General features: G+C 46.2%; 1 protein-coding gene across 1 annotated transcript in view; it reads right to left on the minus strand.

Annotated features, from left to right (window-relative positions):
- RBBP6 (RB binding protein 6, ubiquitin ligase) overlaps nucleotides 1-17,900 on the minus strand; it is a 31,758-nt gene extending 13,858 nt beyond the window's left edge. The window contains exons 1-7 of the mRNA XM_066640331.1: nucleotides 17,387-17,900; nucleotides 12,297-12,396; nucleotides 9,238-9,274; nucleotides 3,698-3,742; nucleotides 1,278-1,366; nucleotides 1,046-1,142; nucleotides 485-624 (exon numbers count right to left, since the gene is read on the minus strand). Coding sequence (XP_066496428.1) covers nucleotides 485-624; nucleotides 1,046-1,142; nucleotides 1,278-1,366; nucleotides 3,698-3,742; nucleotides 9,238-9,274; nucleotides 12,297-12,396; nucleotides 17,387-17,552 — 674 coding nt within the window. The 5' untranslated portion in view covers nucleotides 17,553-17,900. The remainder of the gene's footprint in view (nucleotides 1-484; nucleotides 625-1,045; nucleotides 1,143-1,277; nucleotides 1,367-3,697; nucleotides 3,743-9,237; nucleotides 9,275-12,296; nucleotides 12,397-17,386) is intronic.
- Nucleotides 17,901-26,756: the final 8,856 nt, after the last annotated feature.

Genomic DNA, 26,756 nt, shown 5'->3' on the forward strand with positions numbered 1-26,756 from the left:
TGCTGCACAGTGAACCAAATAAAGACCTTCACTAACTTTTTATTTCTTCGTTTCATTATTTGCTTCATCTACTGTGAGAAAAGCACATCCTGGAAGACAGGGAGAGAGACACTTTCTAAGACCTCCCCAGAGTGCATATGGAGGAAACCTCAAGCAGGACCACCTGGAGCATATTTCTCCCTTCTATGACAGCATCAGTTTTCAAGCTGGAATAAGATCCCACACAAAGCAGGACTCCGCAAACAAAGCCAGTGGCTACCTCAAAAAAAGTGTGTGAAGTGCTTTGTATGCTCCAAAAGCATGACACAAATGTTCATTTTCCTGCTGGACGATTTCACTTCCAGTCATGACATCACTTCCAGTGGGTTCTGACAGATTTTAATCCTAAAAAGTGGGTCTTGGTGCTAAACGTGTGAGAAACACTGCTCCAGAGAGGTCCACGTCTCCTAACAGGCAACATTTCCTCAGAGACCTACATACTTACGCGTCAATAGTTGGGATGGCGAATCTCCCTGTGTTGGTGAGCATGGCTCCCTTGGTGTTTGGATCCTCCACCTCCATCATGAAACTTCGGGGAATTCCCGTGCTCTTTTTAATCCTGGAAACTGACTCAAAGCTTTTGTCCTATTGAAGGGAGTGGAAAAAAACACAAAGATCTCAACTCTGTCTTTGGATCTCAGCTTAGAAGTAGGTTATCATGATAAATCTCGAGACGCTCCCCACCCCCACTTACATTTGGACAAAGCACTCCAAAGCATGTGGTTTTCAGCATGTTTTGAAAACTCAACATTGCTACACCCCTGACGTTAAACAGATTAGTGGTGCAGCTTCACAAAGAATTCCATGTAAGATGTTTAAAATGTCAACCCAAACTTGGCCAGAAATATTAGGAAGGCTCCTTTGGCAAGACATACCCTCCTCCTGATACTATGAGCTCACAACACTTTGGCACTCTTATGGGATGCTACCCTTCAGAAAGATGGCCGGAAACAAAAAGAGAAAATGGAAAGCAAGACAATTCCCCAATTCCCCTTCTGTCCCTTACCCCATAGGTTGGGCACTGCCTGATATAATGGCCGGGTCTTCCACATCGAAAGCAAGTGTATGACGGTGGAGGCGGACCCAGTGGTTTCTTCATGTAACTAGAAAGGTGCAAGAAGAGAAGCGTGTGTGTTTGTAGGTTCTTGTTTTCAAGAATAGAAAACTACATTTGTAAATTGATCCCAAGTTAGCCATTTGGTTTGCTTGTTGGGGTGTGTGACACAATGAAGACTTACTTGATTGGATCATATTCGTGGCCAGACTGTGACATCATAGCTTTAATTTTATCTTCTTCCGAAGCATTGGCTTCAGCCAGATTGGCGGTCTGTTCAATAGGTAATCATTTGACACACACATTAGAAACACAGTTAAGTCCACCCAGTCAAAGACAAACACCACTCATCCAATCCTGTAAAGAGCAGCGAAAAGCTAGACTGAAGTTGTCTCAGAAAAACCAAGCTTGGTCATATCAAGATGGTCCTGAAGATGTTCCAGGGAGTCCTTACGCCATGACATGATGTTTGTGTGCCTGTTCACCTAAGCTGAAAAGGAGAAAGAGCTCCTGGCCTGGGACAAACTAAACCTTAGGCTCTGTTTGTACCTTACATAAAAGAGACTTGTGTAACCGCTCCAGTTTCCTGCAATACATTTAAGTGGTCTGGAGATAGGTTTAAAAAAAATTTTTTTTAAAAGATGCCTTTCTGAAGTATCTTCAGGTGAAAGCGCTAATGAATTTTAAATTCTGTACAGAGATTGACACTGTTTGCTACCTTCTCTCTCTCTCTGCAATACTGTGAGATGTATTATTGATGCTTTAGAATATTAAAAGGACCATTGCCATCCTGAAAATTGAAGCTAGACCACCTTTAATAACTTGGGAAATGCATTTCTTGTCCCCCTTTAGACGTCTTTGCGACTGAACGGAGCCAGAAATCTGCAACACACATCATAAAGAGAATAATTTGGGCTAGTTGGAATAGCAGCACAAAATGTTTTGGAAACCCCCCGCAACTTTCAAGATGACAGTCCCTTTAAGATGCAAGTCATGGGTGTGAACCTCCCACGTGGAGCTAACAATTCCAGAAATTTGGTACTGGTTAAGATGGTTTGTTACACACTAATGTAGATACAAGCAGGGTCTAAGGGACTGGTTACTAAATTACTCAGATATTCAAGCACCTAACATTCAGGTCAGCCATACATACTTTTTATACATTCATTCACAAAAGCAACCAGCTAGTTTCAACAGTTTATTAAACAGTTGATTAAAATACATAACTTTTCTTAACAGTCCAGATCAACAACTATGAAATTGTTCACATTTTACAGAAGACTATGTTACACATACTTAAGCTAATTTGTTTGAACCCAAACAGTTTTACAAAACACATCCAATAGCACAAAACATTAGTAGGAATAGACCAAAATTCAAATATGGCATTTAATACACAATAAGTATAAAACAGAAAACTGTTAAGCACATTTCCTCCATGCAATGACAGTGTGCACTGAAGAGGTTAAAGTAAGTAACAGTTTTGAACTGCTTCATATTACGAAATATTCTGCATTTGCCAGGAAATACTTAGGTTTTTTCTGAAACTAAACACCTCTCGGACATTTCTTCACATCTCAGAAAAATAAACTTGACACGAGCTTACAGAACCGAGGACAAAATTTAAGGACAGCACTAATGGAAACCAAACCTTAGATAACTTGTTTGACATACATTTTGTGTTCGCAAACATACGTCAAATTCTGAACTTGGAGAGAAAGATTAGATTTTTCTTAGGAAAAAAAATTAATTCCATCCTTTATTCACAAAGGATCAGGCAACTAATTGCTTCTAGTGATCAGAACTTTAAAGAGCAGTCATTTTTTCTTTGAATGCCGTACGTTATCACTAGTGCTTTCCCAGACAAAGTTACACATTGTTGAGCAGAAAATGCAAGCAGTTTCATAGCAAAACAGGGCATATACAACAGTTTCAGAAGGTCACATTTGCCAATATGCCACACATACACATTGGTATATTCCTATAAACAGTTAAATACATTTACACAGTCTGTGTTCAAACAAATTAGTTGCATGGCTGTTGCCCACTGCATGTACTACACGTGTACAATATATATTCAATTACTGTATGCAAATTATTGCTCTAACACTGGCTTTTGAGTGCAGAATCCAGAAATAATCATGTATATTGTCCATGGGATAAGAAAATACTTCTATTTTGGCTGTTGCACAGAGAAATCCTAGGAGTCCATAAAGAGCCAAAATAGTAAAATTCTTCTTTAAAACTGTGCTATTTTTCCAACGGAAAATTACTGAGCGTATGAAAGAAACGATAAAACCGCTTCAGAAGTGCTTCTTCTTTGGGTCTTGAAGATGAGCAAAACTGCAACATTATGCTGAGGCTGATAAGGGACTCCCCTTCCATCTTCCCATAGCGGGAACTACTCTTTACAGGATAGTCAGCAAAATACACACATTGGCAATGCTCAAAGCTCAGTACCTATCCTGAGAAACATCTTGCACCAATGACAAAGATTACTGAGATAGAGATCACAGCATAAAAACATTTAAAATACCAAGCAAGCAACAATCCATTTGGCTATATCTGACTAGAATGAATATGAATATATATACGTATATATACCTTTGTAAGCTGGGCCAGAGAAATAGATGCAGAAGAGTCATCAATCTGTTCATGAAAAATTAAACACACATTCAAGTTCCACAATCAAAATACAGCAACATTTATAGCCTCTACTGTGGTTTAAATATCTAACTTGGACTTGTGCCCTGCAGAAAGACATTTTTCAAAGGACTGCAACCTGAGGCCAAAATACATCATTGCTTGTACAGTTTGTGCAGTCAGATATACATAACATTCAATTATATGGGGAAGAGCTAGAAAACTGAATTGACTCAATGGAGTCAGCTTGTCAGGGCTTCTGTTCCATGGTTAAGCATAACCAAGCATACATTTTTCTTCCCATAGTAAAGGAAATTGCTTATTTATAGTTAAAATCTTCATGCTTTATGTATAGCATGCTGTTGGAAAAACAGATTTCACAAAATATTTACACAACACAGGAAAAATCTTTTCATAACCAAATATTTAAATGTTTACTTTAATTTACAACAGATGTTAAAACAAATTTGGCAGTCTATGCTTTGGAGAACTGTTCGTGCTGTGCTCAAAAGAAAAAAATCATTAGGATGCTGATGGCAATGGGGTATTGATTAAACACTCTATAATAGAAAGTACAGAATACAGGAAAGTGTTGACTCAAAGTCCTTATTTATGCCATTGTTCAAGTTTGTATTTTTAAAAGGAACCAACCACTTAAATCAAGAAACACACTGCTACTGTGGGCACATAGAAATTTGAGATTTTCATGACAGGCACCTCCTTGACTTGATCATATCTAAACCAGGGCTGAAAAAAAATATTTCCAATTCCAAGCAAACATTCAGGGATCTGAGGACCTGGGATATTTCTTAGTCCTGAGCTAAACTACGGGTGTTATTTAGTTCAGCAGCAAGGGTCTGTCGTAACAAAAAGATAAAACTCTAGACTTGCAGAACCCTAATCAATAACAGTGAAGCAACCTCTTAGAAACTCTGTATTTGGAGATGCCAGAAGTGATAGAACTGGATTTTGTAGGGGGATAAATACCTCTTACATATATTAGGGCTTAGAAAGACACTGGTCCCCAATGTCACATTCTTTGCAGGACTGGCCTTCAAGGGCACCCATGCTTAACACCACATTATGCCAACAATTACAACTCAGTGTGGGGTCTACAGGTAAGTATCTAATGAAAGCCATCATCAACAATGTCACATAAAACATAAACACTCTCACAGTCTTCAAGCTAACTGTCAATAATCTGGCCTCCAAAAATCGAGGCCTAGAGAGAAGGGGCAAGCACAGTTCCCTATAGCTCTAATTTAGGGACTGACAAACTGGCTCATGGGCCAGATCCAGTGCGCCTGCAAGACAATCTTAGGCGCAGCATGGCAAAGTCTTATTGTTCTGTGCTGCAGCCTCTGTTCTCTGTGCCTGATCTCTGAACAGAGTCGCGTTTGGCAGCTGTGTCCCCCCGGAAATCCAGGCACAGAGCCTTCTGGGCGATGTGCAGTAGAAGTGGCTGAGGCTGCAGCACGGAACAGTAAAACTTCACCACCGATCCCTACACCCAAAATTGTTTTGCAGGCACACCACTGGCCAAGGTTTGGAAATTGCTGCTCTAACTGAATCATGTGCGACCCTAACGGTGGGGAGCCTGTCACTTACACCCAGACACCAGAACAACAAGAGCGGGCTTACCATTTACCCCGAGACATCCAAGATCACCACTGTACTTCCCTCCCACATAAATGACTAATGGGAAATAATGAGCCCTGCATTTGGCACAGCAGTAGGAGTAAAACCTGGTCACCACCATGACCCTGGCTGGCCAGCCTCATCAAACAGGGAGCCTCGTAAGGAATATAGTACTTGCAATGCACAGGCCCTCCATACATCTCCCACCAATTACAATGAGAGGTTTCAGTTACAGAAGCTCTTTTCACGCACATACATAACAGAAACATCCTTCATGCAACTTCAAACAGATACTCCTTATCATTAACCACACAGAATTCCTGGGGGGAAACAGAGTAGAACCATCTACACATATCTTCCGTAGTCACAGACCAATTGTCTGGTAACCTCTTCCGTATTAACAGACAATTCCATACCAGGGATTATGTATATCAAGCACTTGGGTTTCTGTCCCTAAACTATTCTGGTAAGGGAGGACAAAGCCCTCAAAGAAGTGGACCAAGCCTTTGAGCAATGAGAGGGCAAAAGTCACCAGTGGAAGGTGAAAAAGAGAAGGCAACCCAGGCACCCACAAATCTGAGCATGGCTCAGCAGCAAGTCATCATCCACACTCACCACATACCTGTGGTGTCTGTGGAACTCCTTGCCACAGGATGTGGTGATGGCGCCTGGCCTGGACACCTTTAAAAGGGGATTGGACAAGTTTCTGGAGGAAAAATCCATTACGTGTTACAAGCCATGATGTGCATGTACAGCCTCCTGATTTTAGAACTGGGCTATGTCAGAATGCCAGATGCAAGGGAGGGCACCCAGATGAGGTCTCTTGTTATCTAGTGTGCTCCCTGGGGCATTTGGTGGGCCGCTGTGAGATACAGGAAGCTGGACTAGATGAGCCTATGGCCTGATCCAGTGGGGCTGTTCTTATGACCCTTCTCCTGTGTTGTCTTTGTGCTTTGCAAGGGGACAGGTGTGTGTGGGGAGAGGTTCTCATACACTGGACTTTGGAATAGACAGGAGCAACATGAACTATCCCCTCCCACTGTCTCTCCTGGGTGGGAGAAAAGGGGGGGGGGAGTCTTGTATCATGCAGTCAAACTTCTATTTGTCCCAAAGATCGACAAAACGTAAGTTTCAAATACTTTGCTGATAGCCTGTGGGAGACAGACCTGTGTGCTGTTGAGCTTCCTATGTTTCCATTTGCCCCTCTGATATCTAAAGGCCTCCCCAAGAATAGCATTTGTCAATATTAGACCCTGACAAAGAGATACTGTTTACCGAACAGGGCAAGGTAGAGGGTCTTATGTTGCCAATCACGGAAACGCTATTCCAAGAAAATGAAATCTTGCATTTATACCCAGAAGGTTCAGGGATGTCCTTAAATTACAGTAACTTCTTGGTTTCTTGTGATCTCTAACAATCTCTCTACTGGGGCCTAATACAGTTGCCTACAAACTCTGCCCTCAGACTTCTAAGTCTTTCCCTCTTCGTCAGCCAGACAGAACTCTAAAGCAATGCAAGGTCACACATGCAGAGTAGGGAAAATCAAACCCTACTCTGCAACTTCTTACTTGGACATAGCATCCAGGTGAATTAGCATTAACAGAGAAGCAGGTCTGAGATTTTGCTCAACACCAACTGCTAAGTCATCCATCTTTGCTTTAAAGCAAGTTTGAAACAGCCACAATACAGGTTACTGGCCTAGGTAACAATCGTCCCCAGGTAACTCAGCTAGGAAGCTTTACAACAGCACACCCATTTTTCCTCAGAGTAGAGATGGCTCACAATGTAGGTATGTGTGGGCAAGTAGGCTAGTAAAAAGTAGTGTGAACTTCTTTGCAAAACTGCTTTACTTTTAAAGAACAGGTGATACTGCTACTCAGCTGTATGACAGACATGCCAGGGAACACATGATTCTAAATGAACATTAAACTTTATTTGTGAACATGTAGTCTGATTGTACACATGCTGGCAAGGAAAATAACTGCTTATGAAAAAACATTAAATGTAGCTTACACAAATTATGCTACATTGATTTCTGTCATTAATGGGCAATTATAAATGGAAGGCAGCTTAAGGATGCATATAACAGCCAAAAGCAGTCCATGGGTCGGGATCAGATGCAACACAAAACTACACAGAGGCACCTTCTAAAGCAGTGTTCCTCTTACACTAAGCAAGAGGAGAGCAACTACCCCGTTCACCCAGAACGAGACATCATTTCCAGTGGCTTTATGCTGGGGTTCTGCTGGCCTGTTTTAGACCATGGGGTCTTTTGGGGACAAGAAACCATTTCTTTGTTTAGCTTCATAAATTGTTTTGTGAACTTTTCTAGTCGAAGAGTGGTATACAAATAGCTAATAATAGTTTGCTTTGGGTGCAATCCTAACCAACTTTCCAGCACTGGCTTAGCTGTGCCAGTGGGGCATGTGCTGCATCCTGCAATTCAGGGGCAGTCATGGAGACCTCCTCAAGATAGGGCACTGTTTGTTCCCTTACCTAGGAGCTGCATAGCCCTTACGTCAGTGCTGGAAAGTTGGTTAGGATTGCAGCCTTAGCCTGACAAAGGTGAATTGGTTCATTTGTCAACAAAACATGGACAACCAGCCAGGATCTCAGATCAATACAAAATGTTAAGTTGCTTTATTAATCACAATTTGCTCCAACTGTGGTTTCCTGTTGCATCAGAACCCAAACTTTTTTTAAATGTCACACTACAAAATGAAGTATTTGTACTGATCATAACTTCACTGATATTTTCACTGACCACCAAAAACAGAAAAGAAAAAATAAACCAGTCACACTTAATGAGGAGACAAAAGATATGCGAAGTTGTAATTCTGAACACCTTTGCAATATTTTAAGTTAAGCAAAATAATTCAGAATGTCAAAATGTAAAGCGAATGGATTGTTACAGACTAAAATTAGTGAACAGAAATGGAAGGAAAAATATCACCCATATGTTTCTATGTAAGCAATGGAAGGCATAAGAAAAGCGCACTCAAGTGCCCAACTCAAAAGATGATTCAGTGACAAAACAAAAGAAGGAATTGGAGAAAGCTGGCGCAGGAAAGGAGAAGAGGAGACCTCTCCTCCACTGAGCTGGTCTGGATTCTGTGGTGTAAAATGTGTGATGTAGCAGGTTGACTCCTGGGACTAATTTCAGTTATGTGTCTGCTCACGGAAAAATGGAAGGAAGTGCAAGACTTAGAAGATCTCAGTTGTTCTAGATGGATTTCTGCTCATGGAAATTGCAAAGGCACACTTATATATTCCAGTGTACAAGGCTTTGGACTATAAGGAGGATTCAGTTAGCTGCACAAAAGCACCCTAGATGTTCCAACAGGTGTCTGAACCCCACTGAGAAAATACAAAGATCAATAATGTGGTTTCTGATAACGTTTTCAAAAACCATTAAGGGAAGCGCTATGTGACACAATGTGATAGTGGCAAAAAAGATACACTCCAAATGTTTTTATTTCAAGAAAACGAAAAGCACGCAACAACCTATACAAACATACAGCTACTAACTAAGACACACAGATGTAGAACAAGGCAGTCAATGTTCAGACCTTCACTTACATGATCCGTAAATGATCATACATAATCTGTACAACACGAAGTCATACAGGCAACACTCCAGCATTCAGTATGCAATACAGCATGTCACTTGGCACAAGGGTCAATATTAACATTAAAATCATCTGCATTGCTCATTTCACTAAGAGAATCAAAATACATGGTATTTACAACATAAAAAGTTTTTCTGAGGGGAATAAATATTTAAGGTAAATCATTGCTACATTACTGTTTTAAAAATTAAACAGAAACATGTGGAAAAAGTGTGAGATTGTGATTTTACATACTGCTTTTGAAGTTCCACTCACTGGATCAGTTCGACTTCTAAAAAGGGAAAATATAGGTTGTCAGAAAAAGACACAATAATTCAACAGAGCACAAACCAGAGGCAACCACTGCCATCACCACCAATTCCAAAAAGTGAATGTCTACAAAATTCTTGGAAACCATCATGTGTGAATGGTTTGACAGTAGAGTCTGATCCCTGCTGACACACAGCATTACAGCCCAATCTACGCATAACTCCTCAGAAGTAAGTCACATTATAATCAATGGGGTTTACTCCCAGGAAAATGTGGCTAGGGCTGTACCCTTAGACTGGCTGAGCAAGTACAGACTTGAAGTCCAAATCCCCAACACCTTGACCAAGCTGACCAATGGGACCAGGAGAGTAGACTATGAAGGTAGCTTATATTGACTGAAAAGGGGTGGCGAACATTTCAATCATCACCACCTGATGACTGTTTCTAGGATTCTGCAATAAGGAATAAAGGTCTTATTTATGCACATTTCGTCTGAATATAAATCATTAACACTTAGAATAGTACATCCTATACGAGATTGCTGGCTGACTACATAAAGAAAAAATCCTATAGCTGGAAACTGGGGTGTGTCAAGCCTGACAACAATCAGGTGGGAGACAAAATAGGGAATTTTGCAAAAAAAAGGACAAGTGGCAATGGTTCCTGCATGATGGTCCAGAGACTGTGTTAGACATGGGACTTATACAACCAGCAAATTGCAAGACATACACAAGCTTTTAAAAACAATTTCCAGATTTGGGGATAAACCTGCCTCGCTAAACACAGAAATACAGTATTTATGGAATTTATAATCACTGCTAAAAAGACTGTCCAAAGTGATGTTTGTGCACACTCCACTAGTGGTCTGCGGAGAATGCCTTTTCTACCTGCCATCATAAAGGCTCAGAGTAACCCAAGGTAAGAACAACTTTGCATTGAACCCCCTTGAGTTTCTGACATTTTATAGGAACCATCATTGTAAAGGCTGATGTTAAATTCACAAATGTCTGCTGGGTGGGGGAAGCCCAAAACTGCCTTTATCAATTGCACTGCTCACTGAATCGCTGTTCCTATTAGCAGCACAAAGCAAAGCCCACAGGCACATATAAGCTGAACTAAAGATGGGATAGGACACCGCACAATGCAAGGAGGTCTGCCATTATGAACACGCACCCTTGCAGCAGAGCACAGCCCAAGCATAACAGAAGGCAGCTTGGTCAGATGTCTAATGGTCAGAATGGAAGAGTGCTTATTGAGGGTGGATTTTCTGAGGGTATGATTAGGTTAAATATTCCCGCACAGGTGTACAATGCTTAAGACAGTAGACAGAGATGCAAATCCCCTGCACTCCCACTTGCCTTTAAAGCCACAAGGCAACACCTGAACCCATAGGCAAAACCCTGCACCACCCATGGTACCTGTGAATGTCAGCCACTGGGAAGTGTGAACTCTAGTTACTAGATATTCAGGTTTAGAATAAGTTTGTTTGTGGGGCAAAATTATTTTGAACTACCTCCCTCTATAACAAATACACGTGGAATCTTGTGGAAGAAGAACAAGATTCACAGCACAATCCTCACAGCCACAGCCTACTAGAATTTTTCACAGCCTGATGCTCTGTACTTGCCTAACCCTATAGCTCACTGGAGGATAGCATTCTGCATCCAAGAATTGGTCATAAGAAGACTGGCCCAATTGCTCCATACGTAGGAAAGCCCAGATTTGTTATGTTGAAAATTAGGCCCATGAGCCTCTCTCCTCCTCCTGTCTCTACAGCATACAAGAAGTATTTGCACTCTCTGTTTAAACAGGACAATGAGTGCAATTACCTTATTATTAATGATAATATTTATATACTCTTTTATAGTTAAAAACGTAAAGTGTATATAGGCTACCTAAATACAAGAAGGCTAAAGCAACAATACAGGCATCCCCTGGTACTGCTTTTCCTCACACTAATTACCTTCATTTATCTTCACTACAGTCATGTAAAATGTCACTTGCTTTAACAGACAAGCAAGTAGGCTAGAAGGGAGACTAAGAGCGAATGCCAACTTCCTGCTTCCTGTTAAGGTTCACTCTCCACTCTGGAATCTGCCTGCCTGCTAGACTGTTAAAGCAATAGACATTTCACATGACTGTACTGAAGATAAACAAAGGTAATGGGTGTGGCGATAGGGTTTTGTTTTATCTGCTGGGGGGATGTATCCCCTCCAGATACACCAGTATGTTTTAAACTCTCTTCCCCCAAGACCAGATAACCCAAACTGTGCTTAAAATGCTCTTTACAGTTCAAATTTGACACCCAAAAGCCACTTGAAAGAGTGCACGCACATTCAGGATGTCAATCTAAGTTTGAGTCACTTTCCAAATTCCTGAATACAAGTAGTAAGAGTCCAATGGGGGGAGGGGGAGGAAGGAGTATTACTTCAAAAGAGCCAGTTAAAAATAATCACATTAAAAAAAATAATTCAAAGATACATTTAAACTGATTATATTCTTAGTTACTCAAGGAATTCCACAAAGAACACAAGACATTTTGAAATTGCATTCAGTAACACAGCAACCTTCTTGTTGCCTGCACTGTCCTAATGGGCCTATCTAGATGCATTCAATTCTAGATTCACTGAGACTATCCGTGCGCTCCTAGACCACCTACAAGAAATTTGGATGGGGTTGGAGGTGTCTCACACAAGCCCCACTGCTGTCACTTTTGCCAGCTTTGACACACAGAAGCTGCTTTCCCCATTCCTGCTAGGGAGAAGCTTTGTAAGGCCAAAAATAAACATTTGTCACAGGTGAAAATGAACATCTGCAGTCTATTCTTGCAACTCATGCCACAGTGAACATGTATTCCGGATGTAAGAGTGATACAGCAAGCATCTCGTCTCAAAGCTACCTAATATTTCAGCAAACACCTGTAAGTTAAACCTGCCTTTCCAACTACAATGAGAACTTGTAAACAAATACTGTACTAAATTAGAGGGGCACACCTATTGTAGTGGAAAACTGAGTTTAGGTCTTAAAAAAACCCTGACACTTACATGATGTAAGTTTTGCTGGTACATTTCACTCCACCAATAGGAATTCTTCTGACAATAACAGACGAGTTCTTGGGAATCAAGGCGCTATCATCTGTATATTCTGGGGGAAGAGAGAGAGAGAGAGAGAGAAAGAAAAAACCAGGTATGACTACAATGAAGAGAGTCAAAGCAGAAGTTTCTCCATCGCTTAAGAAAAACCACCAAACTCTACATTTTGTGCATTCCGATGACATGGGACAATCAACTCTTACTCCACTGTTACTGAGGCAGCATTTTATCCAAACTCGCAATACTGTCTATAATAGTTACTGATCTTTATAATGCATGCCAAGGATAATTTAAGTGTAGCAGTACAACATATTATACCCAACATGCTTAAGACATCAAATTCAAATCAGAAGGACAATATGAGAAGAGACCATTGTTAACATTTGTTTTTCAAATGGAATTTGGCACACACAGATGCAGCAAAATAGCATAAGGTTTCCAGAAGGAACAAGGGGAGCAGGAATAATGGCAGAATGTCTTCACAATCATATTTAGGGCTCAGAGACAACTACTGTCAACAGTGAGTAAAGATCTTCCACTGCATGAAGATTAAGCATAATCTGACTAAATCTCAAATTTGCAGAAACTTCAGTCTATCTTGTAAAGGGCTCCCAGGAAAGCAAATATGTTTTTGGTTGCAAAATCACCAGTTTCCATTACCCAGTGTGTCCCCTCATTTAGCCATAACCACGTTAACCCAAAAAGAGTTCTTTTTCCCCTTTGCATGTCTTTGAATTTGTACTGCAATAACAGTGGCAGAGAATCCAGACTGTGAGTAGTAACAGTTTCACTCTATTCCGGCCTAGTCGGCCTCACTTAGAACACTGTGTCCCGGTACCATGTTTTACAATGGCCACTGATGAGCTGGAATGGGTTCAGAGGAAGGTCACATGATGAGATGGGATCTGGAAAACAAATTTTATGAGGAACAAAAAGGGTATGTTTAGCCTAAAGAAGGGGCGATTAAGGGGACATACTAGAGCCATCTCCAGGTATCTGCAGTTGCCACAGGGACAAGAGGACTTGCTCCCTGTAGCACCTGGAGGCAGAACTAGAAAAAAATGGGCTGAAGCTACAGGGAAATATGTGCAAACAAGACATGAGAAAGAATCTCCCAACAGCAAGAGCTTCCTGGCATGGGAACAGTCTACTCTGTGCAGTAGAAAGTTCTCCTGGGTTGGAGGATACTATAGCTAAGGGTGTTTGAGAATAGCTTTACTTTTTCACAGATTTCGTGATCTGAAAGGCAGAAAATGGTATGCTGCGTTTTGATCTCATTCTCATTTTTATTCATTTTAAACACTTTAAAAGTGTACTAGGTAGGTGATATTGTGTCAGCAGATGCAGCCACAGTATTATTTTTAACTGAAAAAGTGCTCCATTTTAATTTCTGGAAAATACCTTAAAACACCAAAATGCTGTGTTTTGTTTTTTTAACGAAACACACACCTCTAAGCTAGCTATAGCAGTTAAATGCATTGAGTGAGATATAGTGGTGTTGTACTACACAACCTCCCACGTCTCTTTCAACTTGAATAATATGTTCAGTGTTCGGATGCCTTCTGGAGAGACAGGCGGGTTACAAATCAAATAAATAAATGCATCACCCTGATTTTTCAAACAGCACCTAATCATAGATTAACATATGTGGTTATGCAGATTATGCTTAAATGAAGCAATAGACACTATATTCTGATGGTGCTGCCACAACGCACTTCTGAATTTATAGAGGTCTGAGAAAGTCTTACTCTAGAAGAGCTGTCTTAATTAGCTGAACTTTACAAATGCATTATAGAAAAGTAAATGAATCCAGTATGTGACTCTTTCAAGAAACCATATCAGCCTGCACCATCACACTCCAGCTGCCATTTAACTTTCACTCTTAAGAGTCACCTGTGCACTTTTAAAAAACAAACAAAGCTAAATGTGCATAGTCATACCCATGCCAGGAAAAAAAGGGGGATGGAGGACTCGGAATTACCCAATTTTCCTCAAAAACATGAGCGTGTTCTGGACTCCTTGGCAGACAAACTACTGCAAACCTGTTGCCTAATAAGCATTAACCCAATTGCCTAATCTCAAGAGCTGACAAATCTAACCTACATTTGAATGAAACTCTCAGAGGAGAGCCTGCCATTTTCAATATCTAGCTTAAGAGGGAACCTTTGTCAGTTGTTCCAACTCTGCATCTTTCAGACACGCCCCCTTCCAACATTTTCTGCCAGGTTTTCATGCCAGTTGTCCAAGGCAAAGTCAGAGAAATCAAGACCTATGCATAAAATAATCTTAAGAGACTTGCCACACAATGCACAGGAACTGAAGACAAAATGAACGTAATGTTTATAATATTCCTCTCTTCCACAGTGTCAAGCAGATACAGTACTTGCCTTAACTTTCACACAAAAAAACCAAGCACAACTCACTCTGCCAGAGGATGAAGCAAGATGCATTATCAGAATCAAACCATCCACCAGGCTCATCCAATAAGGGTCAAGAAATTGGGCTTATTTCATTTTAACCAACCTGGGTTATTCAACAGACTCCTACAAAGAACCCTGATGTTTGTCACTTACCACTGGCAAAACCTGAAAGAGTAAAATGCTGAAAAAAGTCCCACTTATGCAGAAATTCAGGATGCCTTAGTCACATTGCAGCATGTGCCACACCATCAAGTACCAAGCACAATGCAATTCAGAGACCAGAAGGTCATCCATGGCTATTAGCCATGATTCAATTGCTTAAAGCAGCATGTGAAATCTTGGAGCTGTCAGAAGGTGGGGGTGAACAGCTTGGGATGGCTCATATGGTAACTACTCTGTTTACTGTGAACATCTTCTGACACATCTGTTACAGGGCATTACTACAGGCAGGATTCTGGGTTAATCCATCCAGCCAAACTAGTTGCAAAGTTGAGAGACCTGCCTGAGAGGATCCCTGCTAAGGGATCTAACCACTCAATCATGACTGGACCTCAAGAACATTACATGCAGAATGCCAACCTCCCCATCCATCCTGCTATATTATTATTAGGCCTACAATACTTTACAATATACAGAATTTGTTATAGCAACAAATTCCAGTAACCTTGGGAGCCCCTCCCTTCCCCCCACCACAGGGAAAAGTACTGCCCTACTTTGTGTGGCTGATGTACTTTGGCTTAGCATTCCCCTGGAAAGTACCAGGGTGCTATTATAAATGATAAGTTATCACTGCTGAATGTTTCCACGTGCCATAAGCCCTGGTGGTATGTGCTGGTGCATTGCGTATGGGGATAGGGTAGAGAAGCCCACCAGGTTTAAGGATTTCATCAAGTACTCGATGAACCTCAGGTTCAAATCCCTGCTGAGCCATGAAGCTCCCTGGCCCCTAATCACGATCTCTCAGCCTAACCTATCTCACAAGTTATGAAGACAAAAGAAAGAACTATGTTCACTACCGAGAGCTTCTTGGAGGCTGAGTGTTATAAAATTGTGATCAGATAGACAGGCTCACTCACCTCGAGAAAGGTCAGGGGAGGGGGCTGGGATGAGGGAAACCAGTTCATGGTTGAGAGAAGGGAAACTAATACAGCTTTCTGGCTGTGCTCAGCTGCGACCCTCCCTCACTACTGAACCCTGGGTGCGTCAATGGGGTCAAGCCCACTCCTAAGAGGGTGATGAAGAGAGCAGGCCACTCCTAAGGGATCCTAGGCCAAAATGGCATTGTATATGAACAGAGGTGTTTGAAAACAGTGTTATTTACCTTACTCAGAAGCAAGCACCCAGTAAGGTTTCAATTCCACCTTACTCCCTGGAAACAAATACCTCTATCTATGAAAAAGAAGACTACCCCAGCCTTCCGGCCAGGCCTGCTGATGCCCTGAGGCAGAGACCTGCTTCCCTACTTTGCCTGCCACTCCCCTGAAGGTGACGGGCCCCTCCTTGCACACTCTAGACCAGCAATTTCTAACCACTGTGCCATGGCACACTGGTGTACCATGAATGGTCCACAGGTGTGCCACAGGAATTTGGGGGAGGGTCATTTATTAGTAGGGCCAATGGGGGATATAAGCCCACCCATTACCAGCACAGTGTGCCTTATCAATTGGTAAAAACCTGACGGTGTGCCTTGACAAGTTTAGTGCCTTGTTAGTATGCCATGAAATGAAAAAGACTGAAAATCACTGCTCTACACCAAAATGAAGGAAGGTGTTTGAAAACGGGGTTGTTGTTTACCTTACCCAGAAGCGGGTAAGTAAGCAAGCATACACACATCAGCATGCTCCCGCCAGGCCTGCAGAGGGACTCTCTGGGCAGAGGCCTGCCTGCCTGCCAGCCAGCCAGCCAAGGGGGCAGCCCACCCCCAGGAAGGCGACTGAGGGAAGGGCCCCTCCTTGCACACCCCAGGCCAAAATGGTCGTTCTCCAGGAAGGGAGACATTTGAAAAGTGATGTTATCTACCTTACTCAGAAGCCCACTGGAATCCAAGAGCCAGGGTGGTGCAGTGGTTTGGGAGGTGGACTCAGACCCGGAAGATCCAGGTTCAACCCCCCCCCCTCAGTCACGAAGCTTCCTGGGTGACCTTGGGCCAGTCACTTTCTCTCAGCCTCAGCTACCTCACAGGTTGTTGCGAGGACAAAAGGAGGTGAGCAGCTGTGCAGGAAGAGCGGTATAAAAGTGTGACAAATAAATAAAAATAAAGCGCCACAGTGAGGACCATGAGGTCCTCGAGCAACAGGGACATATGGTGGGTGAGGAGCCCGGTGAGGCAGAGCCTCCCCACTGGAATCCTTTGAAAAGCTCCGCTGCGAGAACCATGAGGCCCTAGAGCAGCAGGGACACGCAGTGGGCGGGAGGCAGAGCCTCCCCACCGGGGTCCTTCGAGGGGCGCCGCCACCGTGGGAGGCCCCCAGCACCCACGCGCGTCGCACAGCCTGGGGTCCCGGGTCACGCGAGGGTGGTGGGCGCCTCCCACGCGGCGGCGCTCCTCGAAGGACCCCGGTGGGGAGGCTCTGCCTCACCCGCCTCTCGCACACACCGGAGAGACCCCCCCGCCCCGCGCACCTTCCTTGGTCTGGGCGTTGGTGATCTGCAGGTCGCAGTCGGCGGCCTTGAGCTTCTCGCGGCCCATGATCTGGCGCTTGAGGTCGCAGAGCGCGATGTGGAGGCCGTCGAAGGTGAGCGTGTCGTAGTTGAGCTTGGACGAGAACTTGTAGTGCACGCAGGACATGGCGGCGGGGGGCGCGCGGCGGGGGCAGCTCAGAGCCCCGCCATGGCGGCGGCAGCAGCAACGGCCTCGGCCCCTCCGCTCCCGTCAGCCCCTGCGCGGGGCCGCCGTCATGGCGGCGGCTCTTCCGGCTCCGGCCTGCGCGCTCCCCTCCCCGCCGCCTCCTCAGGCGCGCTCCGGGGCTGGGGATCCGTCCCTGACGGTCGCGCCCTGCCTGCCTGCCTGCCTGCCTGCCTGCCTCCCTAAGGGGTCGGCCGCGGGCTGCCCTGCGAGGCCGCGAGCGCTGAGGGGCCGAGGGAACGGCAGACCGAACCGCCTCCCCTCACAGCGGCGACGACGAGGCTGCGCGAGGCGGGCGGACTGCGCATGCGTCACAGTGCGCCACCTTCGGCCTCACGTGACCCAGCGCATTATGACAAAAGGGAGCCGCTCTCGCCCCGCCCTGGCCGAGGACCGCGCACCACGTGACGCGCCCTCCCTCCCTGCGGGGTGCCTCGCCCGCTGCCCGAGCAGAGCACCACGTGACCTTCTCTCCCCGCGCGCTCCCCCGAGAACAGCGCACCACGTGACTTTCCAACCCCACTCTCTCACTGGCGCGCGCGCGCGCTCCCCGAGAGCGGCGCACCACATGGCCCGCCCTCCCTGCTCCCTGTAGGGCGCCTCGCCCGCTGCCTGAGAGCAGAGCATCACGTGACCTTCGCCTGCGTGCCGGCAGCTTGCCACCGCCGCGCGCTGCCCGCCCACGTGACCTGCCCCGTGTCCCTGCTTACAGGGCGCAGCGCGCTTGGCGCTGCAGCGCGGCCACCACGTGGTTTCCTTTTTTTCTCCCCTCGAGCGCATGGCAGGTGTTTGCTGCTGGTGCTGGGGGAGGCGGATCTCCCCCCCCTTCTTTTTGCTGCCCCTCTTTCTGGACTGGGAGGAGGAGAAGTGTGGAGGAAAGCCCCCAGCGCCTCGCCCCTCCTCTGCACTTCCTGTCTTTTGCTCCGCCTCCCTTTCCCTTTCCACTCCAGGGTTCTGGAGGTGGGTGGGTGGAGGCCAGACTGGCCAGGAGGCAGCTGTCTCAGCCGGCCTGGTAGATGGGCTGTCCTGTACCCGTCCCGTCCCCCCCCAAGCAGTGCTTGTGTTGGGGAGCTGAGCCCAGCTCAGCCATGCGGGTGGCCCGGGGCTCCCCATTTAACTTACGGCCTCTGGCCAGCCATCACTGAGTGGGTAGACCTGGGCTCCCCAGGTCTTACGCCCCGGTGGCCAAGGTTCACTGGGTGGGTAAGACCTGGACCAGGTCTTACTGTCTCCGTGGCCAAGGTTCAGTGGGCAGGTACACCTGGGCTCCCTGGTGGGTAGACCTAGGCTCCCCATTTAACCCATTTCTGCCCAGCCCACAGCTGTACACCTACATATACAGGTGTACGTATATGCAACGTTGGGCAGAAATGGCTTAACGTGACTGTCATGGCTGAGGATCGTTGGCGGGTAGACTTGGGCTTCCACTTGGACTTGGAACCCAGGTCTACCTGCTGGGTATACCTGAGCTCCCATTGCAGCCAACCTTGCCTTTGCCCCACCCAGTGGGTGTTCCTCTGGCACCTGATTTTGTTTCCCATCCTGGCAGGTGGCCTTCCCTGCTGGCAGAACAGTTTGGGGGGGGCATGCACCCATGGTCTCCCCTCGGATCCAGCTCTGCCCCAAATAGATTCTATTTTGTTTAGTTTCAAAAATTCTAGCACCAGGACCCACTTTTTTAGTGCCGGGCTGCTCAAACCGTGTGCTGGGGTCTGGATCCAGCGTCTGCAGGAATCTGCCCAGTGAGCACACCTTCCGGTTCCTACCAGACGCTGCTCGAAGTCCCCCTTGATCAGGATGTTCTGGGCAGTCACGTCTGCCTGGACGTCCTGTCATATGGCTTTCTGGGATGCTGGGCAGATGATGCAACTGCCCAGAGCATCCCTGCCCCCCAATCAAAAGGACTGCACAGCACTAGGGCAGAATGCTCAGATGCGGTACAGACAGAGAATGCATTCCGAGCCCACAGTGGTTGCTATTCTGAGTGCTGCTGTTTTAAAGTGACAGTCTGTCTGGGCCCATTGGAAGTGATGTCATTAACCTGGAAGTGATGTCATGGCCAGAAGTGACATCATCAAGCAGGAAGTGTGGTCATTGTGATGCTAGAGCCTGTTGCTTTCATGAGAATGCAACAATAAGTTGGGTTGTTTCTCAACTAATTTCGAACAGCAAAGTGAGGCAGAAAGAAAAAACAACAACCTTGACACAAGCCAAATAACCACACGGTCTTCCCCATTTCCAGCATCTCATCTTCCCATATTTTCGGTGGTAGCTGTGTTAGGTGCTACGTGACCCACCGGAAAGCAAGTAGCGACCCACCTCGTAGGTCCCAATCTACAGTTTGAGAAATGCTGGTTTAGTAATTTTGGGCATCACATTTGTCGTGTGCTGTAGCAGTCCCCAACTACTCCCCCCATGGCAGTTCCCATTCACCGCTTGATGAATTCAGACCTCAGCGGGACTGGGACTTCGGCACTCCAATCAGCATGGGCCTCAGTCATTTCCTGGCCTGACCAGCCTTCCACATTGGAAGCCTGCTGAGATCAAATGCCCCTGCCTAGCCAAGACCTGCAGGAAGGAAACTTACAAAACTAGGAAGAGTCCTCTCTGGCTTGGACAGAAGGACCAGGTGGACTACTTGGAAGCCACTCAGAAGGTTCCAAGAACCCCCTAAACAGGGCACAAGGGTAATGGCTAGAGGTGATTGAAGACAGTATTATTTACCTTACTCAGAAGTAAGCCCATTGTGTTCAGGCTTGGGCTGTAATCCTATCTTCCTTGCCAGAAATGAACACCTCTAGTAATAGCCTTTGCTGTTGTTGTCCGTCCCCCCCCAAACAACTGAACATTAAGCAGATGAGCATGTAACCAGTGGCAGTCTTCTGCTCCTCTGTGGATTTGTCTAATCCAGTGATGTTCTCTAATGTCTTGTGATCTGTTAACCGTCATTGTGTGCCAGACAAATAGTGCCTTCTGAGTGTGCAGCAAAACACTTGACATCAATTGTCAGGATGTCCTTTCAACAGCCCTGTAAGGGAAGTATGGATTATGGTACCCATATTGCAGATGGGGAAGACTGAGGCAGAGTGGGAAAGACTGGCATAAGGCCCCCTTGTTAGTCAACGGCAGGAACAAGACTTGAACTGGGGACATCCTCGTTTACAGCTCAGGTTCTTAGTGCCAGCCTAACCATGTCTACTCAGAAATAAGTTCAACTGTGTTCAGTGTTGCTTACTCCCAGGAAAGGGAGCACTGTAAAGGAGTGCAGCCTTAACCACTACACAAATGCTGTATATTATAGATGTGCTGGTTTGACCTTACTGCTTCTGCTCCAAACTCAGGGCAGGATTTCTGTTTCCACTAAGCTGAATCCCTGCAGAATGTGCCCAGGCGCCCTGGTCCCCCTTGTGGCTCTGTGCCTCCACTGCAGGGCACTTCTTTATATCCTTCCGGGAATCTCACACCCAAGAAGATGGAACACTTTCCAGGCAAGCAAGAAGGAAGAAGTCAAGACTCGTGTTGTGCTTCCAACAGAGATTTTTGTTTTTAAAAATTCAGAACCATCGATTTACCAACAGCTGTAGACATGCAGCTCCCGGCAGCTGCATCACAAGACTACTGTTTTTACAGTGGGGGAGAGAGGAATGATGCACAAATTGAGGCTGGGGGCAAGGGCCACCCCTTCTGACCATTGCTGCCTGAAGGACCCACTACCTCTGTCATGAAACTGTTGTTTCATGACAACATGAACCCTGACAACCTCACATCCAGGTAAGGCAGGGCTGGCCCATTGATGCGGCCAGATGACGTGCTTGCCTCAGGCAGTAGATGAGAGGCCCCCACCACTGGCACACCTCCTCCTCCTCCCTTCAGAATTTTCTTCAATAATAATAATATTATAATATACAGTATTTATATACCGCCTTTCTTGGTCTTTTTTCAAGACTTTATTCAAGGCGGTTTACATAGGCAGGCTTATTAAATCCAAGCAGGGATTTTTACAAATTGAAAGAAGATTCTTTCTTTCAAGAACCACTACATTCAAGGTGTTACACTCCGATCTGGCTTCACATTCTGGCCTCCATCCTCCCACGCTCCGAGCAGATGGAATAGCTCAGCTGCAGCTTGCCAGCTGCTTCAAGGTCGCACTGTGCCGGTGGCCTCGAACTGGCGACCTTGTGGATGTTAATCTTCAGGCAAATGGAGGCTCTACCCTCTAGACCAGACCTCCTGCCCCATTCAATTCAAGGGGAATGGAGCAGAAGAAGAGGCATGGAGTGGTGTGCTAGAGTGCCTGAGACACTCCACTTTCTCTTTCAACTCCACTTTCCTATTTGCAAATCCATAGGTTGGAGGAAGGAGTAGCAGTGGGGATAACTTTCATGTTGCCATATCATCCTGGGTGCCCCAAATTCTCAGGCAACTGCTGAAGCTAGGATGGCCTTGTTTAGTGAGACTTTGCTTTCATTTCTGTTGAGAATCTCCTTCTGCCAGAGTCAAGGCTGGGTCCAGTACTGTAGGCTTTCGATAACCCAGTGTCCAGTTGTACTCCTGATGGTCCGGACTCAAAATGGCTCTTGACCACCATGCGTCTGCAGAGGCCCTGCCTATGCTTGGGGTCTGGGTGCAAGTCCTGGTGGAGTGGGACACTGTAGGTAATGTGGAACTTTGCCCCCTGCACTGTGGGGTGGGCTTTTCCAAGCGCAGTGAGCTCATGTCCAGGTGGCCGGTTTCTTATACTTGGAAGGGTGAAAGCAGCCACATGTCCTTTGCTGGTGCCTTTTCTATACTCTCCTGGGCTTGCTTTTCAGCAACTGCTGTTCAGAAGTACATTGCCACTGACCCTGGAGGTTCTATATAGCCATCCAGGACCATGGAGAAGGCTCTGCTGCAAGCTCTTGGGGCAGCATCCTCCATGAATGTATCAAATCCCTTAAAACAATCTAAGAGAGTGGATCTTGCACCCCTCAGGGGGAGTGTCTTGATTTCATGCATGTACCTGAGAAAAGAGGCCCTATCAGTTCAAGCCAGGGGGATAGAGGTGGCATGGGTGCTACTTCATCCTGTTGGACAAAGACCATGCTGGGTCTCTTCTGTGATGGGGGGCGAGAGAGAGACAGAATGCTGGGTGGGCTGAATGAAAGAAAGTGGGGAGGGAGAAGGGTCTTTGTGGGGGGTGGGGTGGAGTTTGCCCCAGTCTTACTCCAGAAGCAAGGAATTGAAAGAGACCCTGATTGAGGGTTCCTGCGTATTTTAGAAGGAACCACCAGCTGTTAGTTAGCACAGGTCGGTAAGCATGAGGCTAGCAACCTAGTGCTGGTTCCGCCCCTTCCTCCCACCCCTCATTTTTGTTTCATCTCAAATGCTTCCTCTTGCCAGAGGAGCCAGTGTTTTGAAGCCTGCGTGGTCTGCACACAAACACCCTTGTCTCATTTGTGTGGTGCCTCTGGAAGGATTTGCTCATGACAATACTGATGGTGTGGTTAATTTCCAAGACTTGCCAGAGGGGGGCACTGGAGGGCAACATAAAACATTGCAGGTACATGGCATCCAGAATCCTCACCTACCCAGGGAGACCAGCACCCTGCCAATGCTTTTGTACCCCCCCCCCCAGCTAGCGGTTCTCATTTGAGAATCCCGTCTCAGACTTGCTCAGTGAAGCCTGTTCTAGCCCTACTGCCTGAGACTGTTGTAGCAGGAGGGGCTGTGGACTGAACCGTGTGTGTGTGTGTCCCTCCTGTGTTTTTGGCCTTGCTGTTGAGGGGGCATTGCCCACCTACCGTGAAGCCCTTCTGTTGCAGAGGATTCTGGATGTGTCCCACGCTCTGCTGATTCCAAGGGCTAGACAACCTGTTGGCCCCTCTTGGCACATAAGAAGAGCTCCTCTGGATTAGGTCAAAGGCCCATCTAATTCAGTTTCCTGTATCTCTCAGTGGTCCAGCAGATGCCATCACCACATCTTGTGGCAAGGAATTCCACAGATTAATGACACGATGGGTAAAGAAATATTTTCTTTCCATGTGATTGCCCCCTAAAACATTTCTGGAAGCTCTACATTGTAGAAGGGAGAATGGAAGTGGACAGGCAGACTGGAATGGACTACCTCCAGCACATATCAGATTTTTTTTGTAACAATACAGGTTGTTTTCAACTCACTGGAAAGTCCAGGGACAGAAAATCTTAGATTGGGAAATGACTGGAGCAGCTTATTTGTTTTATTTTCACAGTTTTAGGCTACCCTTCCTCTAGGGAACTCAAGTAAATGTAGCTGCTACCCTCCTTTTGCCCTCACAACAACCCTGTGAGGTAGATGAGACTGGCCCAAGGTCAGCCAGGAAGCTTCATGACTGGATAGGGATTTGAGCCTGGATGTTCCAAGTTCAATTCCTGAATCACAACACCATCCTGGCTCTCAGGATGGAGAACTGATTTAATGAAGAACTGACTCTTGTTAGTGGTCTTCAGGGCCTTGCACTGTGTGGGCCCCAAGGAGGTTTATACAGGCTCCACCATTCACACGGACCTCTGCAGCTAAAGTGAAACTCTGGTGCTCTCATGTGATCTGTGTCATCCTGAAGCCTTGTGGGCTTGCCCCTTAAAGAGGCAGTGCACAGCTTTGGGCATGGGGGTCTTTCAGTAAAACCGGTCCATCATGACTGATCTCACTTATGGGAATTTGTGAGACAAAGGTCAGAAAGGATTGCATGGAAGTTCAAGAATACAAAGGTCAGGCACACTCTGTTCTGTAGCTTCCGAGATTTCGTGTGCCTGACCTTTGTATTCTTGAGCTTCCGTGCAATCCCTGAACTGACAACATTATAGATTTTTAACAGTGGTACTCTAATTTTACCCTGCTTTCCAGGTGGATCTTGCCTGTGAAAGTGGCTTGCACCAATCAGAAACGTGAGACCCAGGTGCCAGTCCCTGTAAAACAGGGTCACGTGCTGGGAAGGGAAGGTGCCAGAAAAAGTCAGAGACGGGACTGAGTGTGACAACCCTAGAATGAGGAAGTGGCTGGTAGATGGGCATTTGTTGAGCCTGAGCCCAGTGGTGTAGCTGGTGGGGCAGGAGGGGTCTATTGCCCAGGTACCATGCCTTGTGGGGGTGTTTTAGAATTCTCCAAAAGGCACTTCCAGTTTTCTCTGGAAAGAGAAGTGCTTTTCAGAGAACTCTTAAGATGTCGTATGGGGGGTGTTACTATTTGAAGAGGGTGTTATGGATGGATATGGGGGGCCGTTTAAAATTTTTGTGCCCCTGTGTGCCAGATGACTTAGCTACATCATTGCCCAAGTCGACCATCACTCCTTCCTTGCTTGACCAGTCCTCTGGCTGGGCAGTAGCTGGACTCACCTCCCCTTTGCTTCTGCAGTCTCCAGGTGACTGGCAGTTGGAGCAGAGCAGGGGGGATCTTCTCTGTTTTGGTGCATGGCTGGTGCCAGCCTAGTCCTCCCCTTTAGCTGTTGTGCTGTTCTTCCTCGGAGGGAGGAGGTGTTAACCCCCACCCCCACCCCTTGGCCCCTGTTCTTCTGGCTGAGGCCAGAGGCCAGAGAGTGTTTTCCTCTTTCCTCTTCTCCTTGCAGGAAAAGCCAGCTGCTGCCTTGGGAGGATACAGCTGGCAGGCATGTCTGTTCACACATGACCTACTCTTTCCAACTTCTGAATGCCGGATGGTACTCCTGGATGGCTTGAACATGCCTGTAATGACATGCTGCTGGCAGTGGAGGGGCTCGCTCATTGAGAAGTGCCCCCCCCAAATAAGCCGAATTCTTGTGCCTTGCAGCACAGCCTCATCTTGGGAGTGCCTCCATTCTGGCTGACAGAAGGCTGAGAGATGGGGGGGCCGAGCCTCCAAGCATCCAACTCTCCAAACAGTGATCCCCCCCAGTTGCACCACTGCTGCAGAGGCTGGGCTGGAGGAAGGCCCCCCCTTGAGCCAGCCTCCTGGGAGACAAAGATAACGGAGAATGTGATTATCATTTGGCTAAGAGGGGGGAGGGGGGCCTCGCCTGATCCCCCCAGTCATCTTCTGCACTGAGTCATCATCTCCGGCTCCCGCTTAATCTCCTTACAGATTAGTTTTTTTGCCAAAAGCAGGTGCTTTTGCTTCCTGGGAGGGAACATCAGAGCTGGAGCCAGGAATGTTGCATGGAGGGCCCTCTCAGAACCATCAAAGCTGAGAGTTGGAGGGCAACCACATGATCATCTAGTCCATCCCCTGCCTGTGCAGGCAGCCCACAGCTGCAACAGCCCCCTCCATAAGTGGCTCTCCAGCCTCTGCTTAAATACTCCCAATGATGGAGAGTCCACCACTTTCCAAGGAAGCCTGGTCCACTGCCGAATGGTTTGTTCTGTCAGCAAGTTGGGGGGGGGGAGAAATCAATGCAGGGCAGCCAGAATTCAGATATATCGGCTGTAGCCTTTCCTAGTAGGTCAAGGTGACTCACTTGTCTCAAACATTAAAATAAGTGACAGACTCTTTTCTATTATCTTAATTCCTTTTCGATTTTGGCCAGATCGTGGAAGCAGGTTGCCTCGTTCATGAATCTTACCTCCCCCCTTCTCCTTATGTCTTCACAAGTAAATGGATATGAATTCAGGGAGGCGGACTGGGAGAGCTGCTGCCCATCGGGGTTGAGGAAGCAGCTCTCGATGGACCAAGAGTCTGACTCAGGCGAACAGCAGCAGCGTTGTGTTCAGTTCTCTGTGTTGCCTTTCCATGGTGCTTTTTTTGGGGCAGCCTGAAAAGCTGTCGATGGATGAAAACAAGGCCCCACCTGTTACTCAATGCTTGCTTCTTTAGCCAGTGTGTCAACCTGTGGAACTCCTTGCCACCTGGTTTACGCCATTTCTGCTCAACGTTGCATATATGCAATAGGGACCGAAAGTGTACACCTCTGGGCCAGGCAAAAATGGGATAAACTGGGCTGGTGGGGGCGGGGGGGGGGGAGGCTGCAAGCAGAGGGGAAGATCTCTCCTTTCCTGTCAGGCCAGGGCATTTGTGTTTTTAATTCTTTCCCAGCTTTGGTTCTCAAAAACACTTTTGATTCTGGTTACAGCCTGTGTGTGTTCCATGTGTGCAGCCGTTTCAGACACCCACCTGAGAATGTACAATAGCCTGGCTCATAATTGATGTAAGACCATAAGAGG

The sequence above is a fragment of the Tiliqua scincoides genome, chromosome 13, assembly GCF_035046505.1.
Source record: "Tiliqua scincoides isolate rTilSci1 chromosome 13, rTilSci1.hap2, whole genome shotgun sequence".
Taxonomy (NCBI): domain Eukaryota; kingdom Metazoa; phylum Chordata; class Lepidosauria; order Squamata; family Scincidae; genus Tiliqua; species Tiliqua scincoides.